We start from the raw sequence: 21,068 nt of genomic DNA on the forward strand, positions 1-21,068 counted from the left end.
ATCGATAGAAGACACCGACAGCCCGAGCCCCTACGGTGCTTTGCCCCTAAAAGACTGCCTGTTCCCAGCCACAACGATGCCAATTTCATGGTAAACTACAAACCAGTAACGCAGCCATTGGAGAAAGCAGATGAAGCAGTGGCGACAGCCCAGGCACTTTGTGATCTCCTTGGCGTGATTGGTGAACCCCTAAACCAAGCCACTGCCGAGGTACATGACTGGGCGATTGTGCAGTTAACGCGGTGACGACTGTGTCTGCAATGCCGGCTGTCTGTCAACACTGCTTGCGTTTTTTGCGGTGCCCCGAGGCTGTGAAGCAGCCGGGTTTTCCAAGCGAGCCCAGCGCACACGGAAAGAGCCCCTCACCGAGTCGGCCGTGGGGAGCAGGCCCAGCCGGGGCAGCAGGGCCTGCCCCGCCCAGATGCCCGAGACGGTGGTGACCACGAGGCAGGTGTCCCCCCGGGCGGGCGTCCAGCGCGGGGGCGCCGGGTACACGTAGAGCAGCAGGGCGGCCGCCAGGGGGGCCCCCCAGGGCCGGCCCAGCAGCCACGCCTCGGCCGGCAGCGACACCGCACACAGCACGAACAGCAGCGCCCAGGCCAGCACCAGCCCCACCAGGATGTCCTGCCGGCAGCGGGAGCAGGACAACGCCCATCGTCACTACCCTGCTCGGAGCACCACTGCCGCCAATCACGTGCCGCCTGCCTCCACTGTCTGATTGCCACACCTCCGCTCGCTGGCCCTGCCTCCACTGCCGTGGCAATGCCTGGACTAGCAGCCCTCAACCTGGAGCATCAGCAAACCTCGTTTATTTATCATATTTATTCATTAATACTGCAATCCCACACTGGGATTTTGGCAGGTGGGTACAAATGACGAGGACGTCAGAAAAAGGCTAACAACAAATACATAGGTACAGAAGAAAAAATAAAGGCCGTGTCCGCACCAAGTTTAACACAATGTACACAATGTGGACAAGGTTAGTGAAGGCTAGTTAGCAAGTTGCTTATATTCAGTGATGGTCCGTGGAAAGAAGGAATATTCAGAGGTATTGTTGCGTGTACAAAAAGGAGTAACGGTCATCTGTAACTGTAATTCTCGCTTACCCTCGACACTCAAAATTTTCAGGCAATATAGTCTCTTCCTCTGCACTGAGCTACTGGTCCTCCTCTACTTTGGGTTAAACAGGTGCTTGCTCTGTGGGTGCAGCCAAGTGATTGAGAAGTTCCTGCAAGCGATCCTCTAGCTTCGCCACTAAGGAAAGGGGTCAGCTGTGTAGCACAAGCGTGAGGGCTGCTGACTGGGGCAGCAGGCACAAACTCCTTTCATCCTGGCTCTCCAGGGGCCTGCACAGGCACGCGCACAGAGGCCGCCTGCAACAGCGCCCCACAGCCGATTCAGCGACAGGGGCTCACCGGACCTGCTGCTCTTGGCAGAATGTCGATACCCGGAGTTCTGCTGCTTTCCCCAAGTGCAAGACAAGGTGGGCGAACAAGCGCCACAGGGCACTTCCCGTTGTGCTGTGGAGGGGAAGAATGTGCTCGCGTGCGCACCAAATCATTTGAAAAGCAATGGAATGCACCACTGCTCCAGTGATACACTTGAGAAGGGCCTTAGTTCCCACCCTGTTAACATTGGTTTATTATCAGCACAAGCTAGGATTCATGTCTGGACGGAGATAGTGTCATATCTTTCACGCCAAAGCACGATAGGGAAGGGAACAGTTTCAGGCTGTTTTTATGAGGCTACAAAACAAGATTCGTGATTTTGTGAGCTATAGGTACAGACATACATGCAAGACTGGCCCATTACACAATAGAGTTTTTTTTTTTTTGCAAGTCCAGTCCAGTAAAGGCAACATGAAATCAATGTTTGGACCAAATATGGGTTCCAATAAAATTTTGAGACACAGGTGGAGATGAAAACGGGCCATCGAAGCACGCAAAAAGCCCCAAATTTAAATTTGAGGGGCACAAAGGAGGACAGGGGCGTTTCAAAATTATTCACACCTTGTCGCTTACATACCCTGCCTCCCTTCCCGAGGGTCATGCTCATGTTATGCAGGGTCGTTTCCCGAACGGCAACACAGAACCACCACTGTTCTGCATACACGCACTGTGGATTGTGCACAAAACGCATTGACACACTATGTCACTTCCTGCACAGAGTGGATTGTGCAGGAAATGCATCATTAGGCTATGTCATGCACGTGAAGCGACCTAGAAGACATCAAACCATCCTATATCGAAAAAAAGGTGTGGAATTGGTCTTACACAACATTTCTTGCATGAAAAAAAAATCAATCAAACGAACAAAAAATTTCCATAATTGTGTCAGCTCCAAAAGGCTGCCACCGTTAGAGTGGAGACTGTACTTGTATGTACCTCCAGGCTACAGCAGCTGAATGACACGAAATTATCGCTGGTGTTAAAAGTGAACAAGTAGACGGAGCAAGGTGTACGCACCAAGGGCCCGTTCGGTGCCATCGCTGATCTTGCCATAGAAGCAAGCAGACAACAGCACGCAGTCTATACGTAGCACATCAAAGGGTAAGATGAAAGATTAAGCAACTTGGTACATTTTTGAACAGAGCAGACAGTGCAAGGAACGACCAACCAACCACAAGGAAAGGGTGAACAAACAGGCAGGCACAGCAGCACTGGATTACAACTAAGTGCGTTCAATCAAATGCAGTGCCCGCTAGATGCATGCCATGAAAAGGCAGAGTGCTTGGTCGAATACCCTTAGTTGTGTAGAGGGCAGCGCAATAAACGGGACGAAGCGAAGATGAGACAAACACAAGCGCTTGTGTTTGTCTCATCTTCGCTTCGTCCCGTTCATTGCGCTGCCCTCTACTCTGAAACAACCGGCTCAAGCTTCGACTCTTACAAGGTCCTTCCTTGCGGTTGGTTGGCCGTTCCTTGCACTGTCTGTTCTGTTTAAAATTTTCAATGGGAACGTGCAAACCGTGTGGACAAGAGAAGTTCACAGGGCCAGAGCCCCTGCACTGTTTTTCTACCCGCTCTGGCGATTGTGCACGGAAAGAAACGGTTGCCTCGACTGTTTGGTCGGCCTCATCAGGGCAGGGCCAAAGTATTCCTCCAGTGCTGGTGCGGAGACCGACTGGCCAGGGCCGAGAGACGAGGAGGAAGCGGGACGACTCACCAGCACCGTGTGCATGCCCAGGTAGAGTCGGCTGACGCAGAGCAGCAGGCACCACACGATGCACACAGCCAGCGCCACCGGAAACGAGTACTGCACGCAGCAAAGGAAGCAGGGAGGGCACACTGAGACCGGCTGCAGAGCTCCTTGGCCCAGCCGAGACCACCAGCAGAGCAGCACGCAGTCAGCACCAAACAAACTGCTGCATTTGCTGCACTGACGATGATAACACGGGCAAGCTTGGCGATGCCTTCCACTGGAGTGCCCAAGTTTAGGCACTACCAGCAACGAGTGTTTTACTGGGCCCTGCTCAGCAGGGAACACCGGAGGAACCGGGCAGTTCAGCCCCGGAGGTGCAGAGCCTCCCGCGCCACCGCAGAGGCAGGGGTGCTCAGGAAATGCACGCAGCAACAGCGCCAAAAAGGGAAAAGAGAACACTACAAGCAATGCATTCCCACCAGGGATAAGGCGGCTATGGTAGCCACAACCACGCTCAAAACAATGGAGCACAAGAGAGAACAAAGCGCGTATTTGTACAGAGGGCATCCAGCAACACATGGCCCCAAAACAAGCCAAAACAGGCAAACATAGCCCACATTCTGTTTCGTCACAGGCCCATTCATTACAGGTTGTTTTATCACATCATGTGATCTGTCACAGGGCAGTTTATTACAAAAGAAAGTCCACCATAACGGAGCAAGACCAAATTTATTGTTTTTATTTTTAAGTACAAAACGGTCCTCAGTGAAATCACTCACTGTGCTGGCATGTGCAATGACCATGAAACATATTTTGCACTAGTAACTGCTACTTCTGCATTGTTAACACCAATGACGGCTCTCATGAGAACAGAATGCTCAACATTACACCTGAAAAACAGTTCGCTAGCCGGAACTACAATTCTTTTTTGCTAAAAAAATCCATGCAGCGTCGATATCTTAACCTTGATGTGAATGTAGGAATTCAGGATGAAGAAAGGGTGCATCCACCCGCCGAAAAATGGGCAACCTCTAGCTAATTGCTTCGTTGCATAATTTTGCACTACCAATATTGAAAAAAGCGTCAATCAGATTGCCTGCATTACAGGCATTTCCCCGTCCAATTGAACTAAACCCCCGGATGCAAGGAAGGAAGTTGCGCCACATGTAATGGGAAGTTGTGAGAAATTTTCGCCTTTTGCAAATTAGTTTCTTACACAATTGTGCAGCCACAATATTGAAAAATGTTTCCCCGAGTACGGCTGCATTATACGTTTCCCCACCAAGCTATGGCAAAACTCTGATCACTTCAGCGGGTTGCATGTGTGCCCTCTGTTGTATGTGGACAATGTTCCGCCCATTCTGTGGTGGCCGCTTTTTCCGAGCCCTGACAGTGAGCAATGCTCTGGCAATGGCCACAGCTGCTGCCAGCCAGAGGCAGGGCGTGCCCGGCTGAGCCCCTGCCACAGCGGCCACCCTCCCGGGCTGGCAGCGGCACTGTGGCGGGCTCAGCACCAAAAATGCGTTTGGTCGCCCCAAGCACATAGCACAAGTGGAGTTTTTTCCTCCCACTAAAGCCACACCTTCAGGACGCGCCAAACACACTCGCAGAGTCGTTGCAATCCCACTGCTGTAGGCCACACCCTCAAGGAGGCAGGCGCTTAGGGGGGAGCGACAGCCACGGGGGCCAAGGGGACACAGTTCGAAATGCGACACGTGGCAACCCCGGTTGCCCCACAGCCAATGCGCTTCTCTCCGAACACGGCGCCCGCTCACTGGTAGACCACCAAACAGAAGAAAAATGTGCAGCCTTAACACGGGGCTACGTCGTTTGTAGGGTTGAAAACATATTAAAGCACTATTTATGGCAACCTTACAATGGACAGCCCCAACATAAAGACACACTTCTAGGCTTGCACATTTTTCTCAGGAAGGCTCCCTAAATTTAAAGTAAACATCCCACAATCTGGAATTCAAATTTTGTTGCTACCACTTATTACTATTCCATTAAAATTAGGTTCCAGTTGAAACCTTCTTGCTTGCTACCATGAAAAAATAAACACGCCTCTCTGCCTGCTCACATTTTTAATTTGGTGAGCTATGCGCATGCCAGTTACTAGTTCAAAAGTGAAGTCTCTTTTACCGCAACGCACATACGTTGTACGAAAAAAGAAATTTCAAATGTGGCACGAATGTTACGGTAACTGCAAGTGGACTCTGGCGCGTAGCTCCAAGGGACCCAACACCAACAACGACGGAAGAGTGCTAAGCACAAACTCGTTGCTCAAGCTTGACTGATTGTAGGGTTGAACGCGCCGACGCAACGCAGGCAATGAGGCGCGCCGTAGTGGAAGGCTCCGGATTAATTTTGACCACCTGGGGATCTTTAACGTGCGCCCAAATCTCGTACTCACGGGCGTTTTCGGTTTTCCCCTCTATCAGAAAAGCGGCCACCACGGCCGGGAACCGAACCCGCGTCCTCGAGCTCAGCCACAGCGGCGAGTTCGTTGCTCAAGCAGCCATGGCCACTCGTAAATGGCCACTTGTTCATCCCTCTGTGGCAACATCATGCCGACACAACACCTCGCCACCACCCATCGCCAGTGTCATTCACCCAGCCGCAACATAACAAAATGCTGTGAGCAGCGGCCGAACTTTCTTTACAGCTTTCTGGCTTCATGCACAACTAAATTTTCTGTCAGACCAGAAACTGCAGTCAGCCTAATGCAAACTTTGTATCTTGCAAAATGACCAAAAATTTATAAATTGTGGCATCAGTCCCGTGACCAATTCGTATGCGACAGGTGACTGGATAAAAGGTACACATGCACAACGCGTGGCTTCACAAAAATGTACAAGAAAACAGTCACTTTCCATGCTCTTTTGGAAAAAGCCAGAATTTTGAGAAATTCCAGAGTCAGTGTTTTCTTTATTTTATTTTTTCCAAATGTGGGAAATGAAAATCCTCAAGCTGGACACAAAAAGCTGCAAAAAGGTATTGCGCATTACTTCGTTTGTACTGAGGGTATCAGCACGTGAACTCGCAAGACGCCGATCCTTACCTGCATTTCTGACTTTGCGTGCCTAGAACACAGCATCTGGTCACATTCTGTGACTAACCCTCAGAGAGTTCAGTTTTTGAGAGAGGAGGCTAATATGTAGTCCCAGCTCAGCTTTCTTTATGTACATCATGGTCATGCTTGCAGGTGGCCGTAGTTTGCCAGATGTCAACTCAGACTCGTGCTTTAGAGCGAGTGCACGTCACGGAGAATGCGGGTGCTACCCTTGAGTGGTGCCGTTACTTCTCAAGGTAATCAGCTAACCTGTGCACAAGAAGCTCGTTCAACTTCAGACGCACCGTTTTTCCTCGCAACTCCATCGAACACACTGGACGAGCTGAGCATTGGCCTGTGTGCGTTAGAGTACTCGTTTCCCGTCAACCATCAGTACCTTCACAGCACCTTCACAGGTGCTGTGAAGCACCTTCACAGTACCTTCACAGACTCCCCTAATGATGAACGTGTAACAGGTTATCTGGAAGCACATCTTGCAAAATTCGATGACAGGACATGCTTGCGTTCATTAGAACTGCTAAAGAACACGTGCCATTTCTGCCCACAGACATTGATTCCAAACAGACCTAACAAGATTAACAAGCAAACGCCCTAGATAGTGTGTGATCACTCATTTGAAACTGAAATCAAAGGGCCACAAAAAGAAATTGTACCTGCAAAACAGGCTTCAAAATGCTACCGCCAGCTCTACCAATAACTTTTTTTAGCACATCATTTTCTAGCTTCATCAAAAGTGAACCAAGCAAGTTTTCAAACTACATAACCAAATGAAGCCAAAATATTGTTTCATATGCTCAGCATTCACACTTCCACAGCATGTTTTCTTTGGCCACTTCATAATTACCCATTGATGCAATGCTCTATCAATTCTTTCAGTTTTCTTTCTTTCCATTGTTCTCTTGGTTACAACATTGTCGTGCCGCCAAAGTATGTGAGCACTAAAAGTTTGACACGTTGCAATGTCTGAACACAAACAGTGGCGTTGGGAAAAATGGGTGCACAGTCGCACAAATCACAGTGACGCACTGTGTAATGACAGACAGTGCTCGTAGTCATTTATTCCCACAGTGGCCTTTGTTACGTTGGCCAAACGGGCCACTGTGTAAACAAACAACCATGCGAACACTGTGTGGTTACACGCTGGGCCACTGCTGTTTTGCATCTTGTTCTTTTCCCACCTTATCAGGCATCCCAGAGGTGTCAGAGATAAGAGTCTTCTGTGAGGGTCATTTCTCGGCTGTTTCAACCAATGCAAGCTCATCCATGGGGCAACTGGCATTGCGTCAGAGAAGTTCCTCCAATTGCTGATGCAGGCAATGCTGATCCTCTGCTGGTAAGAGCTCAATTGTGGAGTTGAGTGACACGGCGGTTCCTTCCCAGTGTTTCGCTCAGAACATTTCACATTCTCAGTTTCTACGTGAGGCTGAGGTCAGGCGCTGTGTCTCTGGACACACTGCCAGCCCTACTTGTAGGAATTTGGAGGACGTTGCCCACGTGAAGTTGGTCTTGCTGTAAGGCACTGTTGTGATAATGGCGGACAGTCCTTGGTCCAGAGGACTACCTGGCTTGCTCTGTATTGCAGAGCATAATGTCCACAAGTGTATGATCGATCATGCTCTGTGAAAAGATCTGATTAACATAGCGGTTGGGGTGGTTACATCAGTGATCAGTGACATGAGCTGCTGAAACTTTGCCTGCACCCCTTTCTTGCGATGCTACAATGTGGGGGGGGGGGTGCTGTGCTACAACTGTCTGCCTCGAAGGGATGCGCAGCTTCGCTGCAACGCTGTTTGTTGGCCTTGGAGCGGCCGTTGTTTCTGTGAAGGATGGTCCATTGTCTTGGAGTAGCCTGGAGCAGCTGGAAAAGCTTCTTTCTGGGTTGCTTTGTATTCCCCACTCCCTCCTCGAGGGCTGTGATGCATACGTCCATCTGTTTTGTTTGCTTCGGAGCGGTCAGGGTGTGGGCAACGCTAGTCCACACATGCCACGCACAATGCATTCAAGCAGTTGCAGAGGCGGTGGGTCTTCGACGTGGGTGTGCTCATTCCGATTCCAAATAATCTCTCCCATTTTCCCTTGTTTCTGCAAGCTGCACCTTCTTGACTGAGTGCAAGGAGAGGGTGGGAAGGAGTCACTTTGGAGCAGTGGGCAGAGATGGTAACTGGGCCACCCAGTTGCCCGACGCTGTGGTGGCTGGCGCTTCACAGGGGCCGCACATTCACATACTTCCAGGGGTTTCAGTCGTTGGCCTGCGGTTGTGCCAAAGTCTTTGCGCTTGGTGTCCCTGTGCAGCTTGTGCTGTTGGAATTCCCCTGGCATTGATCCAGAATTGCTGTTTTCCGTAGGCAGAGACAGAGCGAAGGTGGGCGAAAACTTTCCTTCCCTCCACCAGTGTTGGGTAAAAATGGAGAAAGTGCATTTTCCCTTCACTACTGCCAGCAGCACAATTACTCGGCTGGGCGTGAGCAGCTCACTCTTGCCTGCTCACTGAGAGGAGGAGGAGACGTCCAACCTGTGTGCCGAGCAAAAACAGGCTACGACACCCCCAAGCAAAACAAACCCCCCACAAAGCTAAGTTACTGTATTCCTCTAATCAAAAAGTGAACAAAAAAAGTTCAGATCAGATTCCCTTCCTTGATTCGTCCCCTTTAAAAACAACTCTTCCCCAGCACCTAACGTGCTTTGTACCCTCTGTGGGAAAAGCCTCTTAAGCGAGTGCAACACCCTGGAGCCCGCAGTGTCAGCTTGCCCGCTCCAGCCCCTTCGGGCCTGCGGAGGGACACGCAAAACTGCAAGCCTCCTCTTTTGCCCTGTGCTAGACTGACCTGCAACTTCTTCCCCACTCATGCATCACACCTCGTGTCTGTTTGGACGGAACGCCCCCAATTCATTAACTTGTTTGTCGGAACTCGCCACACAAAAGAGAAATGGGAAAACCTCAGGCGGGACGCATGACACAGCAGTAAGCATAAGCACATGAGGGTACGTGAAACAAAGAAGTAAAGGCAACACGTGTGACTGTGTGCGGGTCTGCACCTGTCGGATAGGCCGTACAAAACGCTGCAGCACTGCTGTGGACGATCCTTCCCGCTCCTCGCACCACACTGCACAAGCTACTGCCAGCAGTGCTGTAGTCTTTAAAATCCCTACAGAGACTTAAAAAATGTTTTGCAATTAAAGGCACCCTGCACCACCCGGGGTATTGTCGCAGCAATCTCCTCCCGCAAGAATTTTGAAGAACCGTTCACTATCACCGACGCTACGCGTGATGAGAAATCACACATAATTGTTGCCTCTCAACTCGACCTCGAACAACGCGACAAAAGCTGCACGCTCTCTCGCGGAGAGGGGGCGGCTCACAGCGTTCTCTTCAGCAGCCTTCGATATATCACGGGCCGGGGAGTTTTCTCATTTTCTCTGCAACATGGAGGGGTCTAGTCCGGTCTGGTGCCACAAAAAAGCAGGCATGGCTGCCTGCTTGCAAGTGTATGCTCAGCCTGGTAGGGCGTTTTTGAAGCAATAAATGTTAGCTGTTGAGTGGTCTCATTGAAAGGGAAGTATTGAGTTCGTCGCTAAAACTCCGCGCGCACTCAAAACACAACGCCAAAACTGCGTACACGTTCAGGCATAGAGGAAGTTGGAACACAGCGCCGACAATGGTGGATCGTCACAGAAAATGCGAGATATAGGCCGCCAAGCTGACCAGCAACCAGCCAACAGGACATCCATGGCCACAATGACATCATTTAGGCCATGCCAAGGGGGCCTAATAAGGAAAGTCGAAGAGAGTGCGGTTGGTTTTTTCGTGTCTTTCACGGCGATTTGCACGCTCACCGCTTCACGTGTGGCTCAGGTATTCCTGGCAGTGTAATCTAAACGTCGCGCAGGTTTACTTGCACTGCTCAAAGAGTGTTGCAGGGTCCTTTAACTACTTTTGACAAGAAAATTTCATGGAAGTTCATTTTGCTGAAAATTCGGCAGAGTTGACAGGTATAAAAAAAACACAGTATTCAAATTGAACTCGATTCATATATGCTCAAATGCCAAGCGTGTGACGAACCTCAGAGCAATTTGTTCCAGTGACATTCTACAGCATATATAATGTGTTTTCGCAGCTTGCAACACGTTCGTGTCTAGAAGTTTCCACAGTCTGCTAATCACTAAAAAGAAAAGATGTCAGCTGATTTATCTTCGAGATGCATCCGCCCTCATGTAAGAATCGCTTCCCAAAGGATAGCCACCATCTTACAAGCCACAATTTCAGTGCCGCCAACTAAGAATAAATAGCGGCACTACACCACCACAATGTTGTAAATATATATCTTTTCTTGAAATAGCTGCAAAGTTCTTTTACATTTCCCTTAAATACAGAAAAAATGCAAACCTTCTCAGAAATTAATGCTATTTCAACAAATGCGCCAATTTTTTGTTTACACAGGGTGCATTGAAGGGATGCCCCATCCCCGAAGTAAGAAAAATATCACTAAAAATGTCAATCTTACGTTACAGACTTCTAATCTACAAATTCTGAACAAAACACTGGCAAAATATTACAGCCCTACCACAAATTTTCCCCAAGCTGTCACACTCCCAGGTGCCCTGAATGAACATGCTTGCCTCCGTTTCTAAACCTCTATTTTTATTTCCTCAAAGCAAAGTTTTCTACCGTGGAGCACAGTGTTGCCCACAGCAACTCGATAATACTGGTCAAATCCTCACAACTTCTCCTGCAAAGGCCGAACAATCAAGCAGTGCACACTTAGCAGCCCAAGTGCATCTAGCCAAAATATGGTACAACAAAATTTCACCCCGTCCCAATTTTTTGGAATGTGGAAGATATACTAGAGCTGCACGGTAGTTTCCCTTTTTCCTCCACATGTAATTCAGGCCGGTAGAGAGAGCACAGCAAATCAAAGATTTTGGCAAAATGGTGCAATGCAACCAGACTTGCACGTAATGCATTTGCTATCCTGAATTGCATTTTTCTGTGATCCTGTAAGACTTCAATTACTTCTTTTAGGAGTAATGATCCTTGTAATTCAATTGTCCATTTTCGCCTAATCAATTACAAAATGACCCATTACAACACTTCCCACCTATTTCTTTTTCTTTGCAGAGAGGTTCGGTGTGTTGCCGTGTTGTAGTCACTAAACTCACGGCAAGAACAGCCCATGCTTTTCTCCTCAAAAAAAAAAAAAAAGGCAGTAAGCCCAAAACATTCAGGATTAGTATAGCCCAAAAATAAGCTTTCACAAAATCAGAGGTACATACGTGCAGGTACCACAGATTTTCCCCACTCGATTTACTGGTGGTCTCGGTGTTTATGCCATGCTATATGTGTACACATGTGCCACTGCAATAAAAGAAGTTATAAGAAAAGTAACGTGGCATGTAATCAATCCGTCTAAGGGAACTAAAGCTGTCATTGCAATCGTTTACTTTTTACAGCGAAGCAGTTGTAGTCAACTATGTACACAAGTCGGCCACGGCATATTATAACTTGGAGCTGATGTGGCACAGACAAAAACTGGTTTCCCATTTGCTGTTCTCAGCGTGCCAAAAAACGCTGCGAGAATTTCGAGCGGGTAGGATAAACGAATGGAAACAGGTTAGGCCAGGGTCTCATTAAATTATGCTGTACTTCATGCGAGTTAACATTCGGCGACACTTTACCTTTGCAAGTCTAACAAGACCGCTTTAGTCCTTCACAGAATTGTGCCATTCCAATGTTGCCTGCTTTGCTCGGCATGGTCGCTCAACCCCAGCACGTTATGGCTGCTGTTGCCGTGTCCAGTTCCCATTCCAGTGAGCCAGTGCGCGCTTCATTGAAGCCATGGCGTCGTTTGACAGCAGCCATTGTCCCACGCACGCATCACGCGCCACAGATGTATCGTGATCACTGAAGCATCACGACTGGCTAGCACGAGCAAACGTTTCAATGTGTACCGATTGCAGTCAAAAATTTGCAGAAATTAGTTAAAAGCCCAGCCAGGTTGAGAAGCATTGCGAGTCAAACAGACTGCACCACAATCGCACATGAACAAACCAAAATCACAACCTAAATGTAATCTGTGCTGTGCAGCACAGACGCCACATCCCAGCAAATCTGCTGGTATTCAAATAGTGCCGCATCGTGACAACTTTTGGCGCAATGTCAGCTCTGTGCCTTATCTGTGGAGCGCTTATCACGTTTTTTCGCTTCCTGTTGCGAGAGAGACTTTTCCTGCTGTCCCAGATAAAGGCCCGCGTGTCAACACACCGCTGGCCGCAGCTAGCTTTGTTCTGCCTCTTGTACTTTTCGCAGCCACTGCATTTTTTCTGGCAGCACACAGCTGAAATTCGTAGAAATGCTACACAAAATGCCCTGAAAATTGAAGGCACTGCGCAACGCACTTTCTTCTCATTCTCATTCATTGACAGAGTGTGATCACCTGTTCACTTCTCAGACGGTGCTCTGCATGCATCTTTGCAAATTTCGCTAGCTGTGTTCCTGAATGCCGATGCCCACGTTGCCTCGGGCATGATGCCCGATACAAGGAAAGAAAAATGCCTAGCTTACAAGGTTGTCGAAATGGCCGGCAACCTTTTTCAATTCACCCAAGCCTGCTTCTCGATCTGATCTGCCCTCAAATCATAGCTGTCTACCACTGCATGCCTAGCAAAGAACTCATTCATCACAGTTCGTCTATTCTAGGTCTAGTCTGCTATGCTACAGCGGAAACCACAACATCAGGTGTTTTAAGTCATCTTTTGGCAAAGTCAACCAGTAGTGAGTACACAGTGAGTAAAGAGGGGCATCGCTGTATCTAGCCTTCGGCCCGCAATAAAAAATTCATGCCACCAACTTGCCGAAAAAAGCCTTTGTGATTAGGTGTGCCGCATTCAGGTTTCCACACTCGATTATTATTCTGTGTGACAGAGCTTAGTGCAACAGATTAAGCATGGAAAAAAAAAAGCTGCATAAAGAAAAATAACTTGGCGAGAAAACGTGCTACCATGCCTTACATGGCACATGGGCTGAAAAATGTGGGGTCCCAATATGGTGTGCCGGTCCTTTTTTTTGGCTAAGAACAAAACAGGCCGGCTTTGTTAGCCGTTGAACAACAAAAAGAAACATGCCCATGGTTGTGCCTGCCATAACCCATACGGTGTCAAACCCATGCGTGCTTTTGGGCCTTGCAAAATGTGCGGCATTTACCGGATGCTGTAAAAGAGTGTACGTGGGGGGACGGGGCGCTGCCTAAATATAAGACTAGGAGAGCACTCGGGGACGATAAAAAATCGCACATATGCACATTTACCAGCACATTGTGAAATGTGTGGATGCAAACCCTGCTTCAGTGATACCAAGGTGCTCTTCAAGCACAGAAATTGGACGGTTAGGGAGATAGTAGAAGCCTTCTACATTAACCGCGCAAGCCAGACCTCAATTACGCTCTACGAAAAAGCTTAGTCGGCCATCTGCACACGCCTTTTCCTGTGATTTCATGTCTCTTAAGTGCATTATCGTGAGCAAAGTTGTTCCTCCTTGTCCCTTTGCGCACTTATTTGCGCTCCCTAATAAACACTAGCTGTGAGTCAGCGCTTGTTTTGTACAATCGCCTCGCGTACCAAATGGCTACCACTCGTGACTCAGTGGCTAAGGCGTTGTGCAGCCGAGCCCAAGGACGCGGGTTCGATTCCGGCCGCTTTTCTGAAGGAGGCGGAGAGCAAAAACGTTCGTGCACGTTAAGGATCCCCATGTGGCCAAAACTAATCCGGAGCCCCCACCGCGACGTGCCTCGTAGCTCCCGTGAGGCTCAGGCATAACGCTCGCACCGACCTAGAGCGAAAGCAAGGCGGCGTTTCGAAGCAGGACATCGCAACAGTTGCGCCACAGAACAGCAAGGACAGCAGCCGGCTTGGAGCTTCCGCACGCGCGCCGAGCTTCCGGCGACAGGGTTGCGATGGATGGTGCAATCACGCAACCAGGTGAACGAGGCGCTTCTGCTTAGCGGGGAAAGCTGCGGCGGCGGCGCAACTCACGTCGTATCGCTGCTGCGTGAAGAGCAGCAGCGCGAAGGGCACCGAGGCTCCGGTCATGGCGTGCGTGGAAGGCATGCCGAACTCGGCCGCGTACGCCCGGTCGAACTGCACCACGGGCGGCGAGGCCGGCCGCGGCCAGCGCAGCACGTCCTTGGCGAGCCCCCCGCAGAACATCACGGGCGCCCACACGAGCAGCACCCGGCGGCACACCACGGCGTCCCAGTTCCACAGCAGGAAGGGGAAGAAGGTGGCGTAGAACGCCTCGTAGCCCAGCAGCGAGCCGAAGCGGAACACGTGGTACCACAGCCGACGCTCCACCCGGCACGGAACCGAGGCCCCGGCCGCGCAGCGCTTCACGTCGCCGTTGGAGGACTCGCCGCATCTGTGGCCGTTCTTCACCACGGGCAGCCGGCGGACGCCGTAGTAGTTCTGGATTCGCTCCACGAGGAAGGGACTGTTGAGCGTCTCGCCCAGCGAGAGGCCGTGCTTCAGTAAGTCGCGCATAACGCAATCTTTACCGGTCGTTTCGATGCGCTCAAAGATCAAGGGGAGAGTTCGAGAGGCTAATCGTCGGCCTGTCACAGCGGAGACACGCCTGCGGTGAACCGCCGTCGGCTGCGGGCGCCCGCACAGCTGCTGGCCTGGCACTGACTGGCTAGGTTGACTGGCTACTGACGGCTGACGGCAGATTTTTTCTTTTTTTTTTTATCCATACGGCTAGGCTTGTGCGCCGCCGCGCCGCACCGCCGCCGCTGCCACCACCTGGTTTGGTCGCGCCGCCTGCGCTGCCACCGAAGTCGCGGGAATGAGCACGCCGCCCACGCCGCCCCCTCCGGCCCCGCGGTCCGCCGTATTATTCTTCTCTTTGAGGGGAGCTCCTGAAGGGCGACTCTTCTGAAGAACGAGGACATATGAAAGGAAAACACACCGCTTCGCTGGAAGTTGTCGTTTCTCCCTCTGCAAGAAATGCCTCTCTCAGCGGTGCTGTTCGTCGGGAAATAATCGCGATCCACCATGCATCAACGGATGATTTGTACTTTCTGCCTGGAATCGATTGATTTGACTGATTGTAGGGTTTAACTCGCCGACGCAACGCAGGCGATGAGGCCCGCCGTAGTGGAGGGCTCCGGATTAATTTCGACCACCTGGGAATCAGCGTGCGCCGAAATCTCGCACACACGGGCATTTTTTGTTTTTCGCCTCCATCAGATCTCGGCCGCCGCGGCCGGGAATCGAACCCGTGACCTCGTGCTCCTTAGCCACTGAGTCACCGCGGCGGGTTTTCTGCCTGGAATCAGTCATTCTGCTGCTCGTGTCGGGGAGACTTGTATTCGCCGCGAGATCTACATGTAGGTGGCGACAGCGTCGCGCTGCTAGTGTGGATGCTCCGCTGAGCGGCCCGTAAGAATGCACACTTTGGGCGCGCTTCGTGCCTTTTCCCCACCGTGTGTGCGCTCTAAAGGCGCAAACAAGAGTGGTATGCTCTAGTTCGGTTCCTCAACGTTCAATGTATAGCATGGAAGCGGCAGTAAGTTTTCATTACTACGCCAAAAAAGCGACGACCCATCGGGAATCTCAGAATGGCCGTAGTAGTGACGGCTGGTGGCTAGAAGGGGGAGGTGACGCCAAGGGCCGGTCAAAAGCGATGCGCCGGTTCATGCCTGGCGCGGTGGCGCTGCTTTCCGTAGTTCGATGCCCGCCTAGGCGCCCGCTCGCCCGCTCTACGACTCGGCGCGCGGCGGAAGCGCAAACCGGCAAAAGTTCGCCGCACGCGCAAGTGTAATTTTACTAAGCACGCAAGTAGCTTGGAGTCGCACATACATCGCAGCTCTCACTGACCACTTCGACGCGTTTGTTCCGATACGCATAACCTATGCAATACGGAACGTCACGCATCTTGGGCTCCCGACTACTCCACGCTTACCATTCTGTATATTTAAAACAAAATACAATGAAGAGACCATACCCGTTCGCATAAACACATAAAGCACGAAAACTACCATTTTTTCAAAGCCGAATGTATACTACCGACTACACGCAAACAGAAATTCTGAGGGTCTGCATCTGCGACTGCAGCCTTTCACTTCTACTAGTAGAAGGAACAAATTGTTCAGTTTAGAATCTCTTTCCTGCACATATTCGGACTGCTAACATTTTGCTGAAAGCAAATAAAAAAATGTATTAGGAGAAATAACATACTAGGAGAAATAACCGTAAAGGCACCTTATTTTTTAAAAATGCAGAAATATCAATGCTGAACTGTAAATGCCATGGGAAAAGTTTGCATTTGAGCGCTGCAGTGTTCAATCTCGATGACAAAAAATTAAATTGCTACATCTTCAACTACGTTGATCAGTTTTTCACATTTACACAAAGACGTACGAAGAGTGAAACAGTACGTAGGTATACTCTCATAAAGCAGCATTTCCTCCTGAGTAGGAAAATAAACTAATTTACTCTGCCAATACAAAGCTTTTAATTTTAATAGGTTTTCACACCATGCACAGTTGGTCTTCTCACCACAGGTCTTCACACCATGCACAGGTCTTTTCTTGGCGTTTGGGGTTATCAGCAAATTAACTCACCCTTTTTGCCAAACCCTTTGCACGGTATCAGGTATCTTCCACAAGCAGCTCTTGCGCCATTGCACTGTTAGTGACCTCTAAGGTATTGACAAGTGTGACTTGAAAGATTTCACTATCACTTCAACGCTGCACTCGATTCCAGTGAAGGTATGGGACTCGTTAATAGAGTTCCACCCCGTCTGACGCCTGCGAGCGTCACCTGAAATGGGCTCAATAAAAGAATTTGTTTCTCTCTCTCGATTGTAGTGAATACGAGAACGACTTTTTCAAATGCAAGGTTCTGGTGATCCATGGTACAAACTGTAAATGAACATCGTCACCCCAGCAATCTCGTGCTTCGCCAAATAGGTGCTTTGCGGTTCACCTTTCACGATATCTGTCACGGTTGGGGAGTTATTGCGAGCGCTTTCGTCTCCAGCGTCGGTAGCGTCATTGTGCAAAGAGGCAACGATGCTTTTATGGGATTGTTTCTCTGGTAAATACTCATAGACATTGGGATAAATAGTAGGGATCGCAACACTCGTAATTTTAGGTCGGTCACGAGAATTTTTTTCGCAGAGCAGTGCGTCGGCGACGCTTTCGGTTTTACGCAATGAGCTCTGGATTACCGCTTTCAGTACTAACAGAAAATTAGTTTTTAAAAAGTGACAAACTCCGCCTACAAGGCACAAAGAAACACGTGTGCGAACTAATAAACAAACGACGAAATGTAAAGCGCATTTCAAACGAAGTGTACTCGCCTGGTCATGTGCCAACCCCGCTCGTTGCCCGCGCTTCGCTTTGAACAGGCATCGAAGTGCTGACCGGAGCGCCACCCCGGCCACCGCGGCCGTGCATGAAACGAAGAATCGCTTTCCCGTCGGCGGCGCAAGCGCGGTGACGCCACCTCCCCCTTCTAGCCACCATAGCCATAGTGACAACGAACTTGTACGCCGTGCACATGGCTCGTAGCAAGCTCGATCTTTCCAGACATGGCTTTGAGCCTCCAATAGAAGCATAAGCAGAAACAAATCATGAAGCCTCGATCTCTGAAATTCAGTTTACAACAGCAATCTCAATCGCTTTCACTGGTAGCATGACGCATTCTTGCATTTGTGGGATGCCCTGAAATGGTAACACCACCTACCTGCCCCGAAATTCTTTCTAAGAGCTTACGATATTTTTTGTGTCTTCGAATTAAAGGCAACATAAAATTACTGAATTTTGATCAGCGCAGACATATAATATAACCGCTCTAACGGGTCGTTTAAAGGGGCCCTGAAAGGCGTTTTGAGCACACTAAATGAAGTAGCGCAATCGTTAGATTAGGTCGTCAAGGTCATCTGGGCCAAGTATTACTCTTTTACGCGCAATGGAGAGCTCACACTTTTGTTGCAAAGTTTGTCGCTTTTTTCTCACCCTTTCCTTCGTGTTTTTGGACGCCGCCATCTTCACATGTCTACATCATCGATTCCCCGATGTTCGTCATGAGCTAGACATACTGCTATTGGGCGGCTTTTCCACGCACTTCATTCCGTAACGAAAGCGTTGAAGCTCCGTGGCACTTCTTTCGTGCAATCGCAGAGAACGCCCTGAGCCGAATGCCCGGGTTTGACGGATACATTTTATTCCATTTCAAAACAATCCAGAGATGCGTTTCGAACGAACACAACGTCACAACATGCGTTGCAAGTCTGAACCGCGATTGACAGACGATAGGTTGCCTCCTCCTGCCCGTCGTAAATTCGGCACTCACCTTGCGCGCGGTTTGCGGGACGAACAGCAAGTCACTTAACTCTGGCACGCAAGCCGAGATGGCTTTTAGCCACGCACAGTACACATACCCCATGCGAGGTTGAGTCGTACGTCGCTCGAGAAAGATAATCCAGTCCATGGGAAGCACTATCCACCCGCAGAAGCACAACGTCGCATTTCATCGCGAAACAAAGGCGTCCACAACACACACCGCACACACACCATCGCCTCCTGTAATGCCAAACGCATCTCACACTTCCCAATGGGAGTGAGTGGTACGCCTGCAGTACCCACATGTCGCGAGGTGGGGCCCCAAGCTGAACCAGGATCACGCAACCGTAACTGACTTCTGGGGAGGTTTGTGCCTTGTTGCCAAGGCAACCGATGTTTGAGATTGTCAAAGAAATGGCGCTCGGACCAGCACTAGAAAGCTCAGAGCCGCGCCGGAGCATGTTTTGCCAACGTTGCCGCTCTCCACCACGCGTCGCCCCAAGCTTAACTGGTCACATGATTGAAGCGTTTTGTGCACGGGTTCTGTATCGGATTAAAATGCCTTTTTAACATGCCGCCGGCAGGAATTACCACCACCGCAAAATAAGACCCGGCACCAGCGGGGCCACATCTGATACGGCGCTTTTTGGATAAACAGTGCGCGGTGCATGAAAGGGACCGAGCGCACGATCCACCCCGAGCGGCTGCGAGTTCGCCGCCGATTAAAAGTCGCGTGCTGCCCTGCAGCAACGCACACCGCGAAAGGGCAAGGCAAGGCCGCCGCACAAATGCGGCCAGATTTTTCGTTCGCTTTTCCAGCCTTGAGCGCAGTTCGGGATTCATGGTGTCAACAAAGCTTGCCCGTAGCAGACGGCAGTATGCGGAGCGCCATAGCGGAAGTACGTCACCGCTGAAGCGCGCAGCATTATGGGAGGGAAGGCCCACGCGCCGTCAACAGCGAAAGGAGGAGGAAACGCGGCGCGACGATAATGCGCGGTTTTTGATTTACGATATCTCAGCTAATACTCATCGCTTTAAAGGGGTCCTGAAATACCTTCCGCCGATGCATGGATCTACATGTAACCAAATAAGACAATGTATTAGCAATCTCCTCCCGCAAGAATTTTGTTAAAGCGATGAGTATTAGCTGAGAAATCGTAAATCAAAAACCGCGCATTATCGTCGCGCCGCGTTTCCTCCTCCTTTCGCTGTTGACGGCACGCGAGCACTGCCTCCCATGATGCTGCGCTAGTCCGCGGTGACGTACTTCCGCATTACGCTCCTCCGACTGCCGTCTGCTACGGGCAAGTTTTGTTGACACCATGAATTCCGCACTCCGCTCAAGGATGGATAAGCGAACGAAAAATCTGGCCGCATGTGTGCGGTGGCCTGGCCTTGCCCTTTCGCGGTGTGCGTTGCTGCAGTGCAGCACGTGACTTTTAATCGGCGGCGAATTCGCAGCCGCTGGGGAGGATCTTGCGCTCGGTCCCTTTCATGCACCGCGCACTGTTTATCCAAAAAGCGCCGTATCAGATGTGGCCCCGCTGGTGCCGGGTCTTATTTTGCGGTGGTGGTAATTCCTGCCGGCGCCATGTGAAAAAGACATTTTAAGCCGATACAGAACCCGTACACAAAACGCTTCAATCATGTGACCAGTTCAGCTTGGGGCGACGCGTGGTGGAGAGCGGCAACGTTGGCTAAACATGCTCCGGCGCGGCTCTGAACTTTCTAGCGCTGGAGCGAGCGCCTTTCTTTGACGATCTCAAACATCGGTTGCCTTGGCAACAAGGCACAAACCGCCCCAGAGGTCAGTTACGGTTGCGTGATCCCGGTTCAGCTTGGGGCTCCACATCGCGGCATATGGGCACTGCAGGCATACTACTCACTCTCATTTGGAAGTGCGAGATGCGTTTGGCATTACAGGAGGCGATGGTGTGTGTGTTGTGGACGCGTGTTTCCGTCTCCAAAACGCTGTAACGCCAAAACTTCCGGTGACGTCACTCAAAAATAAAAAACAAAAAACAAATAAGCAGAAGCCGTTTATGCATTAAGTAGTATAAGGATACTCATAAAAAGTAAAAATATTGCTGCGCGTGTAGGCATTTGCATCGAAACGTTTCACGCATTAACGAAAGCGGGGCGGATGCGCCACGAGCGCCTACTAGTGGCAGTAGTGGTAGAAAGCACCCGTAAAAAAAAAAAAAAAGAAACAATGGCGTTTTCTGATGTGCGCGATTCGTCCCACGAAGTTTGTGTAGGAACTGTACGAATGTAGTGCATCATTTTTACCATACCGCTACCGCTCACTGTTAATTAGTAAATACCCTTAATAATTACATTGATAATTACAGGTTCGGCGACGGGCCTCGGGGCAAGCAACCGCACTGAAATGGTCCATGTGAAAAGCTTGGCATACTGCTGAACAACAATGCGATCACAACCATTGTCACTCGAGAATGTAAAAACAAGCAGCGCGCCGTCGCCTCCTGTACGATGATCGCGCTAGCCCGCTGTTTATT

At 50.1% G+C, this 21,068-nt stretch overlaps 1 protein-coding gene across 2 annotated transcripts in view; it reads right to left on the bottom strand.

Moving 5' to 3' along the window:
* LOC144141328 (sphingosine-1-phosphate phosphatase 2-like) overlaps positions 1–14,885 on the bottom strand; it is a 28,571-nt gene extending 13,686 nt beyond the window's left edge. For both annotated transcript variants that reach the window (XM_077672901.1, XM_077672902.1), the window contains exons 1-3: positions 14,240–14,885; positions 3,166–3,255; positions 367–624 (exon numbers count right to left, since the gene is read on the bottom strand). In XM_077672901.1, the coding sequence (XP_077529027.1) occupies positions 367–624; positions 3,166–3,255; positions 14,240–14,743 (852 nt within the window). In that variant the 5' untranslated portion in view covers positions 14,744–14,885. The remainder of the gene's footprint in view (positions 1–366; positions 625–3,165; positions 3,256–14,239) is intronic.
* Between the last annotated feature and the right edge of the window lie 6,183 nt (positions 14,886–21,068).

This window comes from Haemaphysalis longicornis, unplaced genomic scaffold (genome assembly GCF_048455015.1).
Source record: "Haemaphysalis longicornis isolate Haplotype H1 unplaced genomic scaffold, Haemaphysalis longicornis Haplotype H1 scaffold_6, whole genome shotgun sequence".
Classification (NCBI taxonomy): domain Eukaryota; kingdom Metazoa; phylum Arthropoda; class Arachnida; order Ixodida; family Ixodidae; genus Haemaphysalis; species Haemaphysalis longicornis.